This window comes from Lycium barbarum, chromosome 11 (genome assembly GCF_019175385.1).
Source record: "Lycium barbarum isolate Lr01 chromosome 11, ASM1917538v2, whole genome shotgun sequence".
Lineage (NCBI taxonomy): Eukaryota > Viridiplantae > Streptophyta > Magnoliopsida > Solanales > Solanaceae > Lycium > Lycium barbarum.
This window is the reverse complement of record NC_083347.1, coordinates 122744090-122760969: the sequence shown is the minus strand read 5'-3', so window position 1 is coordinate 122760969 and position 16880 is coordinate 122744090. Positions and strand designations below refer to the sequence as shown.

Below are 16880 nucleotides of genomic sequence, written 5' to 3'. Positions count from 1 at the left end.
GGTTCACTTTATTTACTTTCTGCGATAACCAGTTAAAATTTAGTTACAGCACAAAAAATCTTTTTTATTATTTGTTAGTTTATACAGAAATTAAATACATATAGTACGAGTGGATGGATGAGCCAAAATCAAGTAATTTTCATATTACTCTTATACTGAAGTTCAAATGAATTACAAATTAATTTCCATATCTACAAATTTAACTTTTTTCAGCGAGATCCCTGAAGCAATAGTAAAGTCATCTCCATGTGACCTGTAGGTCACGGGTTCAAGCCGTGGAATCAGCCGTTGATACTTTGCGTCACGTAACCTGTCTATGTCACACATGTACACCTCGGTATGCGGCCCTTCCCCGGACCTATAGGTTACAGGTTCAAGCCGTGGAATCAGACGTTGATGCTTGTGTTAGAGTAAGCTGCCTACGTCACCCCCCTCGGGATCCAGAACTTCCCAGAGCTATGGGTCACAGATTTGGTCGTGAAATCAGTTGCTGATACTTGCGTCAGGTTAAGCAATAAGCAGTCTACGTCATTCCCCTTGGGATGAGACCATTCCCCAGACCTATAGCTTACGGGTTCGAGCCGTGAAATCAGTCATTGATACTTGCGTCAGGGTAAGGTGCCTGTGTCACGCCCCCTCGGGATGTGGCCCTTCTCGAGACCTATAATTCACGGGTTCGAGCCGTAAAATTAGTCGTTAATACTTGTGTCACGGTAAGTTGCCTACGTCCCCTTCTCTAGACCCTGCATGAATGTTGAATACTTCGTAAACCGAACTGCCCCTTTTCTCGGCCTTATTTTTCAAATCATCAAGGTAATGTTGATACATATATGATAAGAAACCCCATATAGCCAAAAACATAGAGATCACCTTTATACCACTCATTTTCTCATGAAGAAATAAAACAGAGAAAACAGGGGCCATAGGCACACCAAGAATGCTAATCACATTGGAGAATAATGAATAGACCTTGAAAATCACACCTGTTGAAACAACTGTTAAAATTTACCAAGATTTTGCTGTTCCAATCAAATTCATAACATATGAATTTTTCCCAAGCTCAAACTCATTCATCTCTTGTTTCAAATTCTTCCACTCCCACTTGCAAAAATAGCCATCAAATTCGCGAAGGACGGCACTAAGGACTCATAAATTGTCATTTCTACTATTAATCGAAACTTTCCATCTTAAATATTTTCTCAAAGGATAGCCTTGTGACAGAAAGCATGAGTGTTGGTTTTTTAAAAGATGAGGCAGCAAAAAGATTTGAAAGTGTTGATTGAAAAAGTCTCTCTGTCATTTTACTAAGCATAACGGGGCTTTAAATAGCCAATTGAACAACAGAAAATCTGCATAAAAAATAAATTAAAAGCCTAATAAAACTCAACAACCTAATATTTTTCTAAAATTTAAATTCAAATAAAGTAGACTCATCCTAGAACTAATCTACTTATTATTTTAACAAGAAAATTACTGCAGTCACTGAAAGCAATATTCAACAATGAGTCCATAACCAGCAGATGCAGCAAGTGTACATAAAAAACCAATTATGTACTTTCTCTTAGAGTACTTCTTGTTGTTGTTGTTGTTTTTTTTTTTTTTTTTTGTTCTATAAATCAAATATACCACTAAGCATGTTGCTTAGTGGTTATTATTATATATCAAACGAAACCAATCAGTTGTACAAGTAACAATGTCAAAATAAAAGCACAAAAATAAACAAATTCTATGCTATGAATCATTGCCCAGCACCTATCACTATATGAACTTGGTTTGCTTCCATGCATTTGTTTCCTGTTTTCTCTGGCCAATATCATAATTTAGCACCTCAAGCTCTCACCAGATACTTGACTGTTGGACCATGTAGAGTAATTCTCCGGGAAACCACAAACCAGCTCAATATGTAAGTGCTTCTTGTTCCTCTCAGTAGTTGTAATGCTATGTAGTTTTGTATTACTATATGTGTCAAACTTAGCCTGATATTGCAAGTTTTCAATAGGAATGAGCAAGCTAATACCGCCCATTAAAAACCATACAATAGCAGGTTTAGCATGAACACACTCAGTACATCTCTTCCTTTGTCTGCATTATCTTTTATCCATTGGCTCCTCTTTTCTGCATAGCTCTAATTCTAAGGTTGGGAATATGAAACTTATCCATGTTGATAATCCCTCTTCCAGCACTTGGTAGTTCTGAAAAATGACTGAACTCAACTTCACCTGCAATTGAGTCAATCATTGAGTCATCTTCAATTTTTTGTGACAAAAGGAGTGAAGCAGAAATTGTGAGAAGTACTAAAGAGTTCAGTATAAAAGGGGTGATTGTTTGTTTGTTCAAAAAGGATGAAAAGAAGGCATTGAATCCCAATTGGCTAGTGCATATAAGTATATAAGTTGTAATAGGAATATAAATTTGTCCTATAGAGTAAAGCATACAATATTCTCCAAAAAATAAACTAAGTGAAATGTAAAGAGGAACAAGAACCAAGAAAGATGGTTTTTTATATCAATATTATCAATATTTTTCTTACAATTATTGGTTGATCATATTAAGAGAAAAGGGAGTAGAATTGGGAATCCAATATTTTGCACTAATGAAGCTAACCATAAGTTATTTCCTCCTTTATTAAAATATAGTTTACCTAAGAATGTACCAATTGCTTGGCCACATAGAACAAAAGTTGAATAAATAGCCATTTGGATCCACCATTTATATTGTACAAAATTGGGTGCTTCTTTTGACTTATTTTGATTCTCAGATATCTCTTCCTTTTGAGATTCCTCACCTGTTGCAGTAGACACTCAAATTAAAACCATAAAATTTGCATATATTAGGTCATATTAAATTTGAAGAAATTAATGCATAATTTTAGCTGCAAAATAGAATGGAGCAACCTTGTTTTGGTGGCATGATAACATGTACTCATAATATTAATAGATCGAGAAATATAACTTTTTTCTTAGTTAATTTACATTGTTGCTATGTAAAGTAAACTGTATAGGCTACTTCCTTTCCCTTTAGATTGCTTTGTCAATCTCTTTTGTAGGTTAGAGGCAAGGCTTCACATCTTTCTCTAATCATTATAAGTTCTTTTGACTTAAATATAACACGGTAGCCAAACCCTCCACACCTTGAAAGAAAATGGTGAAGACAAATAAATGGGAGAAATTTTTCTGTTATTTTCCATTGAAGAAGAGCTCCTATATATACAAGTGTATTATGCTATAAAATAAATATAAAATCTATACAAATTTGTCTAACTCCTATTGTCTTTGCACAGAACACTATGCAACCAAATATTATTTCTCCATACTTCCTCCATACAATGTTGCATGCTTGTAGAATAACTAGGAGAATCTTTTTGTTCCTCCATACTGCTGTCTCTGATCTGGAATATGTATATCCTTTGTATACAGCTGTCTCTAATCTGGAATATGATTTGGGCTGTGTGTCTTACATCTATTTTGGGCCAAATGATAAATTATTGAGAAGGCTGCAATTGACTTGGGCCTGGTCCAATTCGTTTGATATACTTGGGCTCCTTTGTTGAAGTTATGACCCTTTTTCCCTTTTCTTCTTCTTCACAGTTTCTCTGAAACTGATCTGGATCAATTTTATTTTTATTCTTGACATCCCCCCTCAAGTTGGAGGGAGACGAAGAAACACCCAACTTGCTAAGGATGAGATGGTGACTTGGGCCAGAAAGTGATTTTGTAAAGAGATCGGCCAGCTGGTCCTTTGAAGGAACAAAAGTCAAAGAAATGAGACCGGAAAGGTATTGTTGCCGGACGAAATGGCAGTCAAGTTCCACGTGTTTCGTCCTCTCATGAAACACGGGATTTCGAGCTATATGTATAGCTGCTTGACTGTCGGAATGAATTGGTATGGGAAGTTTAGGTGGAACTGAGAGATCGCTCAGTAGTCTAGTAAGCCAAGTCAACTCAGTCACAAGTCGTCGCATCGACCGGTACTCCGATTCAGCAGATGACAAAGAAATGGAGTCTTGTTTCTTGGATTTCCAGGAAATGGGAGATCCGCCTAGATTGATGAAGAACCCACTCACTGATTTTCGAGATTCGCGACATGAAGCCCAATCAGCATCGCAAAAAGCTTGAAGATGAAATGAGGGATGAGATGTCATGAAGATACCTTGACCTGGGTCATTTCGCAAGTAGCTGAGGACTCTTAAAGCTGCATAAAAGTGATCCACACATGGTGTTTGCATATATTGACTAAGGGTAAGAACTGCAAATGATAAATCTGGTCGAGTGTGAGTGAGGTAGTTAAGTTTTCCTACTATATGTCTATAAACAGTAGGATCTGATAGCAAATTCCCTGATTTTGCAGATAATTTAGATGAAGGATCCAGGGGACAAGAAACATGAGGCATATGTGACACATCAAACTCACTCAACAGATCCAAGGTATATTTCCTTTGATAAACTATAACACCTTGTGTTTCTCTGATGATTTCCATGCCTAGAAAATAGTGTAAAGGGCCAAGGTCCTTGATTTGAAATTCTGAATGTAGAAATCCTTTGAGGCTGTTGATTTCCGTTGAGTGATTTCCCGTGATGAGAATATCATCCACATAAACTCCTACTATAGTAGTATATTCCCCTGATGACTTATAAAATAGGGAATAGTCATTAAGTGATGAAATGAAACCTTTAAACTTGAGAGCCCCTGCTAGCCTAGCATACCATTGCCTTGAGGCCTGCTTTAAACCATATAAGGACCTTTTCAATTTGCAAACAAGATCAGTAGAGGTAGGAATTAAACCAGGAGGAAATTTCATATACACCTCTTCTTGCAAATCCCCATGCAAGAATGCATTGTTAACATCAAATTGTGAAATTTCCCATCCCTTTTTGACTGCAATAGCAATGAGACACCTGATTGTGGTCATCTTGACTACTGGGGAAAACGTCTCATTATAGTCAATGCCCTCCTTTTGAATATCCCCTCTAATAACAAGTCTTGCCTTTAACCTTTCAATAGTACCATTAGAATTCTGTTTTACCTTGTAAACCCATTTACAAGGTAAAGCTTTCCTTCCTTGGGGTAGATTGACCAATTCCCAAGTTTGATTATCCTGTAATGCCTTAAGTTCAACTTCCATTGCCTTTTTCCAACCAGGATGTGTAGAAGCTTCGTAATAACTATTAGGTTCTTTGATATTGGAGATAGAATGAAGAAAATGTTGATTTGGGACTGATAAAGCAGTAATAGATATGGTGGGAACAGGAATGGGTTGAGACATACAATTAGTAATATCACACATTGAAATGTTATTGCAGTAATAATCAAGTAGATAAGAAGGCAAAGTTCCTTTGTTTTCTCTAGTGGAAATTCTGGTAGGGAGAACAGGAGGTGTAGAAGTAGGAATGGAAGGTGAGATGGTTTGAGGTAGTGAAGGTGAATTAGTATGGTCTAATATGATAGTAGGTGAAGTGGATGATGAAGTTGAAGGATGATTTGAGGACTGAGTTGTAGATGGTGATGAAGTTGTAGGTGATAATGGTGTAGTGATAGTTTCATTTTGTATGGTTTTCTCATTGGAATTATTTGGTACGTTTGCTTGATTAGGGATATTAGAGAAGGGGAAAGTATGAGAACTTGTAAGTGTAGGACTAGGGAAAATGTTAGTTTGAGTGAATGAAGGATCTGAAAATGGAAAAATATGTTCATAAAAATGCACATTTCTGGACACAAGAGTCTTTTTGGTTGCCAAGTCAAGTAATTTGTATCCCTTTTGATTGCTAGGATAGCCTAGGAAAACACAACATTTAGCTCTTGGTTCGAATTTTCCTCTATTTTGAGATAGAGTAGATGCATAACACAAACACCCAAAACATCTAAGAAATTGATATGTAGGCTTTTTCCCAAAAAGAACCTGATAAGGAGTTTTTCCTTTTAATACCTTTGATGGCATTCTGTTAATCAAGAAAGTAGCAGTTAAAATACATTTTCCCCAATATTCAATAGGAACCTTTGATTGAAATAACAATGCTCTTGCTATCTCAAGTAAATGCCTGTGCTTTCTTTCAACCACCCCATTTTGTTGTGGGGTGGCAACACAAGAAGTTTGATGTACAATACCTTGTGAATTGAGAAAAGTAGAAGCAGCATTGCTACTTCCTAATTCAAGGGCATTATCAGACCTGATCACTTTAACTTTAGTATGGAATTGTCTTTCAACCATTTTAAGAAAGCATTCTAGTACTGTGAAAGAATTACCCTTGGTGCTTAGCAAAAATGTCCATGTGGCTCTACTAAAATCATCCACAATTGTAAGAAAGTACTTGTAATTGTTGTGAGTGGTAACTTTATATGGCCCCCAGGTATCTATGTGGATTAAATGAAACACAGATTTAGTGGAAATGTCACTGTTATGAAAAGGAAGCTTTGTTTGCCTAGCTAAGGGACAGACATCACAAAAGCAATCAGAGTTTGAAGGAGTAGAGATAAAACTAATGTTCTTCATTGATGAAAATGGCATATGTCCAAGTCTGATGTGCCAAAGCTTTACATTGGAAATAGCATTGGCACAATTAGGGATAGAAAGTGAAGCTGGAACAGAAACAGAAACAGTAGAAACATTACTGCTATGACTACCTAAATAGGATAAAGAAACACCCTCATTAGACAATAAACTATTCTTGACACTGGTAGGCTGGAGTAGGTATAAACTTTCTTTGACTTCACCAAAAACTTGCGGCCTCTTCATTAAAGGGCCCTGCAACATACACCCAATAGAAGTAAATAAGAGTGTGCAAGTAAATTGATAGCAAAATCTGTGAACTGAAAGTAGATTGTATCTAAAACTGGGAACATGAAGAACATTTCTCAAGGTAAGATTAGGAAGAATAGTGACTTGACCAATGTGAGTGACAGTAATTTGATGGGAGTTAGGCAGGTTAATACTTAAAGGTTTGTCTAGGAGTGTCATAGTTAGAAAAGCCTTATCATCAAAGCACATATGCTCAGATGCTCCTGAATCAATGATCCAGGAGCTAGAATTGAAAACTGAGAAAGAAGTACCAAAATACTTAGTTATAGTACCAGCAACAGAGTTTGCATTGATTTCTGAATTTCCTCCTGATGTTGACTCTGAAAGTTTTGCCTGTTTGATCATTTGCATCACCTGTGAATGTTGTTCCTTGCTGAGATGTTGATTGAAACAGTTCATCTCCATGTTTTGGTTGTTCATCCTCTCAACTTCTTCTCCTGCTACTGCTGCATTTCCCTTTATGTTCTTAGTAAATTGAAAGTCATCAGGAAATCCTATTAGCCTGTAGCAATCATCAACAGTGTGTCCTATCTTCTTACAGTATGAGCAAGTCACATTAGGGTTATATTTAGATTTCTTTCCCTTAGAATGAAAGTTCATGTTTCTTTGAAAATTGTTCCCAGTTCTTTGTGGTGCTCCCAAATTCCTCTGATTTACATTAAGCCTTGATGGTGGTCTTGGGTTTTTGTGAAAGTTTTGTGCGGGGCTGTTTACCATGAATGATGCAGAATCAGATGGAATAGAGGGGTTTACGTACACCTCTCTCTGGTTCTCATCTTGCAAAAGCAGAGAATATGCAACATTGATGTTAGGAAGAGGATTCATCATTAGAATGGTTCCTCTTGCTTGAGAGTACACATCATTTAGTCCCATGAGAAATTGGATAAGCTTCTCATCTTCTAGTGATTTCTGCAGTTTTGCCTTTCCTTCACAAATACACACACATTCACATTTCACACTGATATTTAATGATTCCAGTTCATCCCACAACCTCTTGAGTCTGGTAAAGTAACCTGCAATATTGAGTGTTCCTTGACATAAACCACTCAACTGCTTTTGCAGGTGGAAAAGTTTAGCCCCATTAGATTGTCCAAACCTATGTTCTAGGCTCGTCCACAGTTCTTTAGCAGAACTGGAGTAGATTACACTGTCTGCTATGTCTTTGGACAAAGAATTGAGGAGCCAGGAAGTCACCATGTCATTACACCTGCTCCATGGTTGGTAGTCTGCTTCTTTTGAATCTGGAGCAACATGAGCACCTGAGATAAACCCCAATTTGTTCTTTGCTGATAATGCAATGAGTATGGTTCTTTTCCATCCCTGATATCCCCTTCCATCAAAAGGAGTGTTAACAAGAGCCATTCCAGGAGCATCCGAAGAGTGGAGAAAATAAGGATGATTTGAGTCGATTGTGGTTTGATTTGCAGCTGTTACTACTGCTGCTGGTGTATTAACAGCAACTGCATTTTCTGCCATTGTAAATGATTGAGTGAAGTGATTTTTTTTTTTTTTTTTTTTTTTTTTTTGGATAGATTGATGTATTTAGTGAAAAACTGATGTATTTTAGAGAGGAATTTTAACCTTGCTCTGATACCATGAAAGAAAATGGTGAAGACAAATAAATGGGAGAAATTTTTCTGTTATTTTCCATTGAAGAAGAGCTCCTATATATACAAGTGTATTATGCTATAAAATAAATATAAAATCTATACAAATTTGTCTAACTCCTATTGTCTTTGCACAGAACACTATGCAACCAAATATTATTTCTCCATACTTCCTCCATACAATGTTGCATGCTTGTAGAATAACTAGGAGAATCTTTTTGTTCCTCCATACTGCTGTCTCTGATCTGGAATATGTATATCCTTTGTATACAGCTGTCTCTAATCTGGAATATGATTTGGGCTGTGTGTCTTACATCTATTTTGGGCCAAATGATAAATTATTGAGAAGGCTGCAATTGACTTGGGCCTGGTCCAATTCGTTTGATATACTTGGGCTCCTTTGTTGAAGTTATGACCCTTTTTCCCTTTTCTTCTTCTTCACAGTTTCTCTGAAACTGATCTGGGATCAATTTTATTTTTATTCTTGACACACCTTAGACTTACAACCTAATAATGATGGCTTAAGTTAAAAAAAAGAAGAGTTTTATCAAGAAAATAATTACATGTAGGAACTAAGTTAGACCCAAGATTTTTTTCCAGAACTAGATCCTTTATTGCTGATTTTTCATCCACGGAAAACTTAGGTTGTGTTTAATATGGTTTGATAAGTTAAATGAGTTATAACGACAAATCTCGAAAGTTCTTTGAAAAAATGGGATTTAACAAGGGGTTTCATGAAAGACAATGGCTATTTTTTTAATTACATGGACTAAGAAGTGGCTAATTGTTAAATTTTCCCAATATACCAGACAAGGCCCTGTATTATTGGGTCATTTGCACGATTGTCCTTCAAAGACACTGGTATTTAATATTTGGCCCTCAAATTGGTGATCTTTAATTTTTGGGGAAAGATCACGAATGCCCCCTCTTAAACTAAAATATTTTCATGCCCCAGAATAAAAAATTAAAAATATTTACCCGAGATGCCCCAGTTATGATACTAACATGGGATATAAATATACTACGATGATATCATAAAAGATGCTTATCATGACAGATGTTTCAGTCCTTCTCTTAGTCCTCCATGATACCATCATGTTATATCTCGATTTTGGGTTCAAACCCTCGCTCAGTCAAAAATTTAAAAAAAAATTATAATGTAGAGTTTGGATTTGCACGACAAAGCTTCAAATGCAAAGGTTTGCTTTCAGGCAATTATTATTATTTTAAAAAAAATTAGTTAAAATTTTACAAACCTTTGCCTTAAGGCTTAACTTTTGCCCAAATAGGCCTAATTTTGGCCAATAACTTCTACCTTACGGCCTAACTTTTGCCCGAATAGGCCTAACTTTGCTACAAAACTCTACCTTGCGATTTTTTTTTTACTAAGCTACGTTCGAAACCAAAACCTCCGAGTATTAGGCGAAGGTTAAAAATTAAAGACCACCAATTTGAGGGATAAAAATTAAAGACTAGTGCCTTTGAAGGGAAATCTGCACAAGAAAAAGGGTATGTCTTCTGCACCAAATTGAAAGGCCCAATAAGAATTTTTAACTTCAACTTGAATATACACACAAGTGATCACATTGATATGTACACCTCTTGAGAAATTGAAAGAAACCATAATTTACAATAGAATAAAAATACAAAAAACAATATCTCTTCAACTAGGAGAAATTTCAGAAATGTCTCTAGCTTTATGTTCTATTAATTCTTCTTTGGCCTCCACATCATTGAGATATTGTTGATAAATATGTGAAGCAAATCCCCAAAAGGCTAAAAACATAACTAGCAACTTCAAACCTTTAATCTTATCATGAAGAATGATCACCGCAAAAATTGGAGTAATTGGAGCCCCTAAATTGTTAAGAACATTGGACAAAAGGGGAGTGACTTTAAAAACTAACCCAATAGAAGCCACAACATGTAATTGACATGAAATGCCTATAAAAAACAAGATTACAACATAATATAATTTCCCTAAGTTGTAATGTTCCATCTCCATAATTAAATTCTTCCAATCTCCACTTGCAAAAAGACCTAGTAGGATCATTATGCTTGCAACTAGCGTTTGGTATATTGACATCTCTATGATATCTATGAATTTACTACCCTTTAATATTTTCTGGTACGAAAATTGGGTTAAGGTAAGCACTAAGGAATAAGTAATGGATCCACTGACCGTATAAAAAAATCCTAGGACAAACTTCCCACCAGACGTTTCCCCAGACTCATTGTTATGAAGTACTAGAACAATTGAGGCAGCTGTTACAAGAACTATAGAGTTTACTATACTTGGGGTGAACTTACGTGCATTGAGGATGAAAGAGAAGATAGCAGTGAACCCTAGTCTAGTGGTACTGGTGAGAGAGTACGTTGAGACAGGGAGGTATTTTAGACCAGCCGAGTTGAAAATACTAACTCCACCAAGTAATACACCTAGGACAACATAAACTAAAAAGATTATGCAAATGTGGGGTTCTTGATTTCCTTTAATTACCTCAATGTGGCCCTTATTTTTGAGTGATGCATAGCATAGGAAAGGAAGAAGAATTGGAAATCCTGCATTTTGCACGAATGAGGCTAGCCATATACTTTTACCTCCTTTGGTAAAATATGTGTTTACCAAGAGTGATGTCACTACTTCTCCAATTAGAGTAAAAGAGGTAAAAATGGCTACTTGGTACCACCATTTATGCTTGGCAAAGTAGGAATGTTGAGTTGATCCACTTGATTCAGTATTGGGATTTTCATCCTCAAATATTTCTTGATCTGTCAAAAAAAAAAAAAGTAAAATGAAACCACAAGATAGTGTTTAATAATAGGGCATAGTCATATAAGAAATTGAGTATAAGATGTATATGGTGACAATTTAAGGAATATTTACTTGATCTTGTCACTTGATAATGCAAATTTTATTTATAAAATGACGATGTATATAGATAACTTAAACTTTTAAAAAATTCTAACGAAACTAATGAGATGATAGCCGCAAACAAAAGTATTTTTTCTTGTATTGAAATTTACTTGAAACACTAGAAAGCCTATAGCACAAATAATAGAGCGAAATGTATAATGGAATATGCTTTTGACAGCTTTATAAAGCTTATAACACAGGTCATAGAGTGAAACATAACAAAAAGTATATAACTTGTATTTTGAAAGCTTTAGGCTTAAGGCATTTGCTGGCCTTTGGTGCAATCAAAGTATATAAAAAGTATTCTGAGACTTAAAGGACGAGAGGCCACAAAAGCGGATTTAACTTATATATACTATATATACTGATACTATAAATAATGTTTATCTCATCATCAATATCATACTGATTTCACATGTTATAACAAATTATTTCTCATCTTTTCCAGCTTATAGTATCATGTTCTGGCCTTTGGTGCAATCAAAGTATATAAAAAGTATTCTGAGACTTATAGGACGAGAGGCCACAAAAGCGGATTTAACTTATATATACTATATATACTGATACTATAACTAATGTTTATCTCATCATCAATATCATACTGATTTCACATGTTATAACAAATTATTTCTCATCTTTTCCAGCTTATAGTATCATGTTTATTATTAAAAAAATCCCAACTTAAACATGCTTTTTTTTTCTTCTAAAACAAGCTCTCAATTTTAACAAATTGGCACTCATTCCCAAATCAAAAAAAGTTGCCTTAAAAGCTAAACAGCTTAGGAATTAGTTTACGCAAAGCTTTTGGAAATGAGTTTTCTTTTTTTATTGTTTGGATTAAGCAAATGGACAAACAAGAACCATATATCAGCCTACCTATCCACTACACCTACTCCACTATAATTTGCTTTCAATTCTTGTCTTTTTACTTACCCCAAATGATGTCCACCCTTCACATATCTCGAGTTCAAATTCTGAATATGAAAAAAAATCTGGTAGGGAGAGCTTTTTTGAATGGACCCTACACAGTATGAATTCAGAATAGTTCGACTCTAATACAGATATCGAATATGGAATGAAAAATCAAAAAAAAAATCTCCTTTTCTTTAGTTTCCTTCTTTCTTTTTTTATTAAAGCAAAAAATGAAGAAAAAAAAAGAAATATCATTGGTTCTTTTTTTTTTTTCAATTATTGCCTCGTTTTTTGGCTTCTTTCTTAAAATGGCTCTACCAGACAGCAAACGTCACAATTTTCATTGCCACTTAAGATATCATATTCGGATAAGCTTACATCGACAAAAAAGGAAAAGATAAGGAAGCAAATACAAAACACCAATTATCATCTGACATCTACAAACAATATTTCCTTTTATAACTCTATGTTATTGGATAGATATTGACCCGATTAAGTTAGATTTACACCATTATAAGGTTCACAAAAGATTCGTATTATGAATGTTTTGTCGTTTATTCCTTTTTGGAATAGTATATTTAGTAAGTGGTCCTTTTTTTTATTCTCTTGCAATTTAAGAATCTTTAAGAGCACTATGTAAAGATTCCTTTGGAGTAAATTGAAAATTTGTGAGTAGAAATATTATACTACAGTCTAAATTTTTGTAAAATGTTAGATGACAATTCAAGATTATATTTGCATAACTTTTTTAAAATAGGAACAAAATCTAAATAATAACCTAAATATTTGTGTAAATTAGCCCCCCCCCCCCCCCCCCCCACAACCCCCATCACGGATTTCTTCATTTTGAAGCTTCAAATACATTTGATTAAAATTGAAGCATTCTTATCCATCTCACTATTAATTAATAATGACATGTTCTTCTCACCATATAAATATCATGACCGGTTGAAAATTACAATTAAAAAAAAAACACTCTTGGTTGCATAAAGTCTTTGTTAACCTTTTAAACTTCATTTCCATTAATTAAACACTATTGTCTTATAAAATTAAAGTAGTCTTAGTTTATTATTTTAGAAAACGACCAACCAAAGAAAATTAATTCTCGACGCATTTTTATAAAGATATTCATCCTTTTTTTTTCAAATATACTTAGACTCGACCAGTTATGATGGTTAGCCACAACTTAATCAGATATACTTTAAGCAACTATGGCTAACCACAATAATATTTTCGGGCAAAAATAAAAGAAAGAAAAATAAACATACAATTAAGCAAATTAAAGAGCGTCGTTATTAATTTATTCGATAAAATTGTCACATCGTCAATAAGATGTAGGTCTTGTGTTCAAATTTAACTGTCACCCATCACCTACTTAATTCAAGAAAAAGAATTCAACTCGCGTGGGATAAATTGTCAAAGATATAAAAAGTATATTTATTTTTGGATGTGTACTTAGAATGTAGGAAAATATTTTTCAATTGAATTTTCAATTATCTAATGTTTTGCAAATTTTTTTTAGAAAAACAAGTTACTTAAATATAAAAAAAGACTTTTCTTATATACTAAGTAAAGGTGGCAACCGGTTCCAACCGGAACCGGTTAAGGAACCGGTTAACCGGTTCCGGTTTACCGGTTTTAAACCTCAAACCGGAACCGATCCGGTTCGGAGTGGTTAAAATCTATTTTTTTTTTGTTTTTTGTATTATATATATATATATTATAGTATTTATTTGTATATTGTAGCTATATTTTCATATGTTATACAACTTTATAATTAAAGTTTAAATATTTACTGACTAACAGCCTAACAGCAAGTCAGCAATACAGAATAGTGCTTTTCGTATACATATATATGTATAACTTACATATACTTATATATATGTATAACTTAATATATATATACTAAATATATGTATATATATGTATAACTTATTATATATACTATATATATGTATAACTTATTATATATACTATATATACATATCTACTATATATACTATATATACTTAATATATACGTACTATATACTAAATATATGTATAACTTAATATATATACTATATATATGTATAACTTAATATATATGTATATATATGTACTATATACTATATATACTTATATATATGTACTATATACTATATATACTTACTTATATACTTTAGTTTTTTTTTTTTTTTAATTTTTTACCGGTTAAACCGATTTAACCGGTCCGGTTCCGGTTTTACCGGTTCCGGTTTCCAAAATATTGGAACCGGACCGGTAAACCATTAAACGGTTAACCGGAACCGGTTCTACCGGTTCCGGTTTAACCGGTCCGGTTACCGGTTAAAATCGGTAAGGCCAAACCAGTTGCCACCTCTAATACTAAGGCAAACAAGTTTCATAAATAGCATTTCACGACTAGGGTCTCCTCCCTACCTCAACAACGAGAGACATATTCATAATTTTGAATTTATGGATTTTGAATTTTAAAAACAAACCTTATCAGGTCCTAAATAAATTATTTATTCACATTAATTGAATTTCTTAATAGAAAAATGAGATTTTGGTCAAAGCTATTAGATTTTGCTGAACTCATAGAAAAAATTCTAACTCCGTCTTCGTCAACACCCACACATAACCCACCCCCACCCCTAGGGAGCCTGTTGCTCCCCACCCTAACCCCTTATATATAGTGTTTGTTTAGATTACATATAAATATTTTTGGGACAATATATTTTTTACTACAAAATAACTAAGAAAACCATTTATTTATGGGGAGAAAAAAAAAACATTTTCCCTAGTAACAAACACACCCTTAATTTAACAGCAAACTCCACCATATCTGCAGTTGATGAAAGGTCGGGAGATAATTCCATCTAACAAAGAAACCTTACCGACACACAAATAAAGTAAGTAAAATTTCCACACATTATTCAGATCCAAAGAATGAAAAATAAGAAAAAACATATACTGTATTGATTTCCTCACTCTTACGCTAATTCAAAAACAAAATGAATTCAAAACCTAAAGAAGAAGAAAAAAGACAGAGAAAACACTCTCAGAAAATCGCTAATTTTGCATGAACGTTCGTTGGAATTAGACTCGTGGGTAGGGAATTTTCAACTGAATATCCGTTGGAAATATTTACGAAAAATTAGCGATTTTCTGATAGTGAAATATCTCAGGAGGAAAGAAAATATGAGAATGAATACTAACTTGATATATCCAAGAGCTTTTGTTGTGCTTCTTCCATGGAGTTATCAGTTGGTTTTCTTCTTCTTCTTTTTTGGCTCAAAATAAAAATAGATTGGTTTGTCCAAAATTGGGAAAGAGCTATATTTGTTTGTTGATATGATTGATATGTATGAGAGTGAGAAGAATGAGTGAGAAAGACAATAAGTTGCCTTGCACTTCACTTATTGTCTCCTCTTATATAATATAATATGCAATTATTCTTATAAAAAAATAATGTGAAATTAAAGTCAAGCATGTCCATCTGATGACTTTTATAATCAGGTGAATTATCTGCTAATTACTTATAGACGGTGTAAATAGATAACTATAAGTAACTGCTGCTAATAAATTTTAATTTAATCATCTAATTTCTTAGATTTCTTTATTTTGGGAAGTAGTTCTCAATTTAATTTTATTTGATATTATTTTGAATCATAACGAAATTTAAGAAAAGCTGAAAGAAAGCTGAAAACTCTTAAAAATTATGATTTGAAACATTTCGTGACATCTGTATAGCTATAAAGTTTTTGAAATTTGTGGGAGTGGAAGCATGTTTATGAGACTTTGATCATAAATGCGTAGTTGACCAAGCATATGGTTAGTTTTGGTCCGTAGTTTTTGATAGGTTAGTAAATATAGGTTTTTGCTAAGGGTATTTTCGATTCCCAAAACATTAGTATATAAGTATTAGGGGCGAGCTCTCATGAATAGAACATGTTTGGCGCAATCTAATAACTTTTGTCTAAATCTTATAAATTAATTAAGAGATCCTCTAAAAATGTACATATAATAAATTTTAGAATTCATAAACTTTAAATTTTGAATCTTTTGCAGTTGATGCTTCCTTTTTTTTTTTTTTTTCAAGCAACCACTAAGTATCCTTAGGAGGAGGGATATTTTATTAAATATAGTAGAAAATAAATGTCTTACAAAAAGAAAACCAAAAAGCAAAAATAAAGACAAAGGGCTACAAAAAACGGGGTAGCCCAAAATAACGACAAAACAACATCAGTGATGCATTTAGGAAAGTTGAACCACCAAGTCAAATGCTAGCTTCTTTGTTTTGGACACACATAATCGCACCTCAAGCTCTCACCATATGCTGTAAATCCATTGCCTAGGTGTTGATTCTCGGAGTAAGCTAGAACTCAGAGCATATCAAGAAACAATTTCTATTACTACTCAAAAATACTTTTTTTTTTTTTAGAAAATTGGCCAACAAAACTCTTCAAAATAAACATCTTTTAGAAATAAGCATTTCTAAACTTTTGAAACCTTGGTCAAACAGATTAAAGAAAGACAAGCTATTAGGACATGTTAAAGTAATTAATATTAGAACATTTTCTTATAATGTTAGTTATTGTATATAAATGCAATCCTAAAAGAAATATCAGAATGTCCCTTCTCTATGAACCAATAATGGTATTATAGAC

The 16880-nt window shown here is 33.7% G+C and overlaps 1 protein-coding gene and 1 long non-coding RNA gene across 4 annotated transcripts; one reads left to right on the top strand and one right to left on the bottom strand.

Moving 5' to 3' along the window:
* Positions 1-1600: 1600 nt before the first annotated feature.
* LOC132617930 (purine permease 21-like) lies at positions 1601-15622 on the bottom strand. 3 transcript variants are annotated; one of them, XM_060332993.1, is made up of 4 exons: positions 15430-15622; positions 10901-11172; positions 2642-2785; positions 2083-2219 (listed from the first exon to the last, which is right to left on the bottom strand). In XM_060332993.1, exons 1-3 carry the CDS (start codon positions 15464-15466, stop codon positions 2642-2644), a joined length of 453 nt encoding a protein of 150 aa, XP_060188976.1. In that variant the 5' UTR covers positions 15467-15622; the 3' UTR covers positions 2083-2219. The 3 variants fall into 3 exon arrangements, with proteins under 3 accessions (XP_060188977.1, XP_060188976.1, XP_060188975.1); XM_060332994.1 differs by lacking the exon at positions 2642-2785 and having other exon boundaries at positions 1601-2219; XM_060332992.1 differs by lacking the exons at positions 2083-2219; positions 2642-2785 and having other exon boundaries at positions 9929-11172; positions 15430-15621.
* Positions 3500-8654, top strand: LOC132617931 (uncharacterized). The gene is made up of 3 exons (XR_009573871.1): positions 3500-4238; positions 4348-4424; positions 7856-8654. It is a non-coding gene; the product is annotated as an uncharacterized LOC132617931 (long non-coding RNA).
* Positions 15623-16880: the final 1258 nt, after the last annotated feature.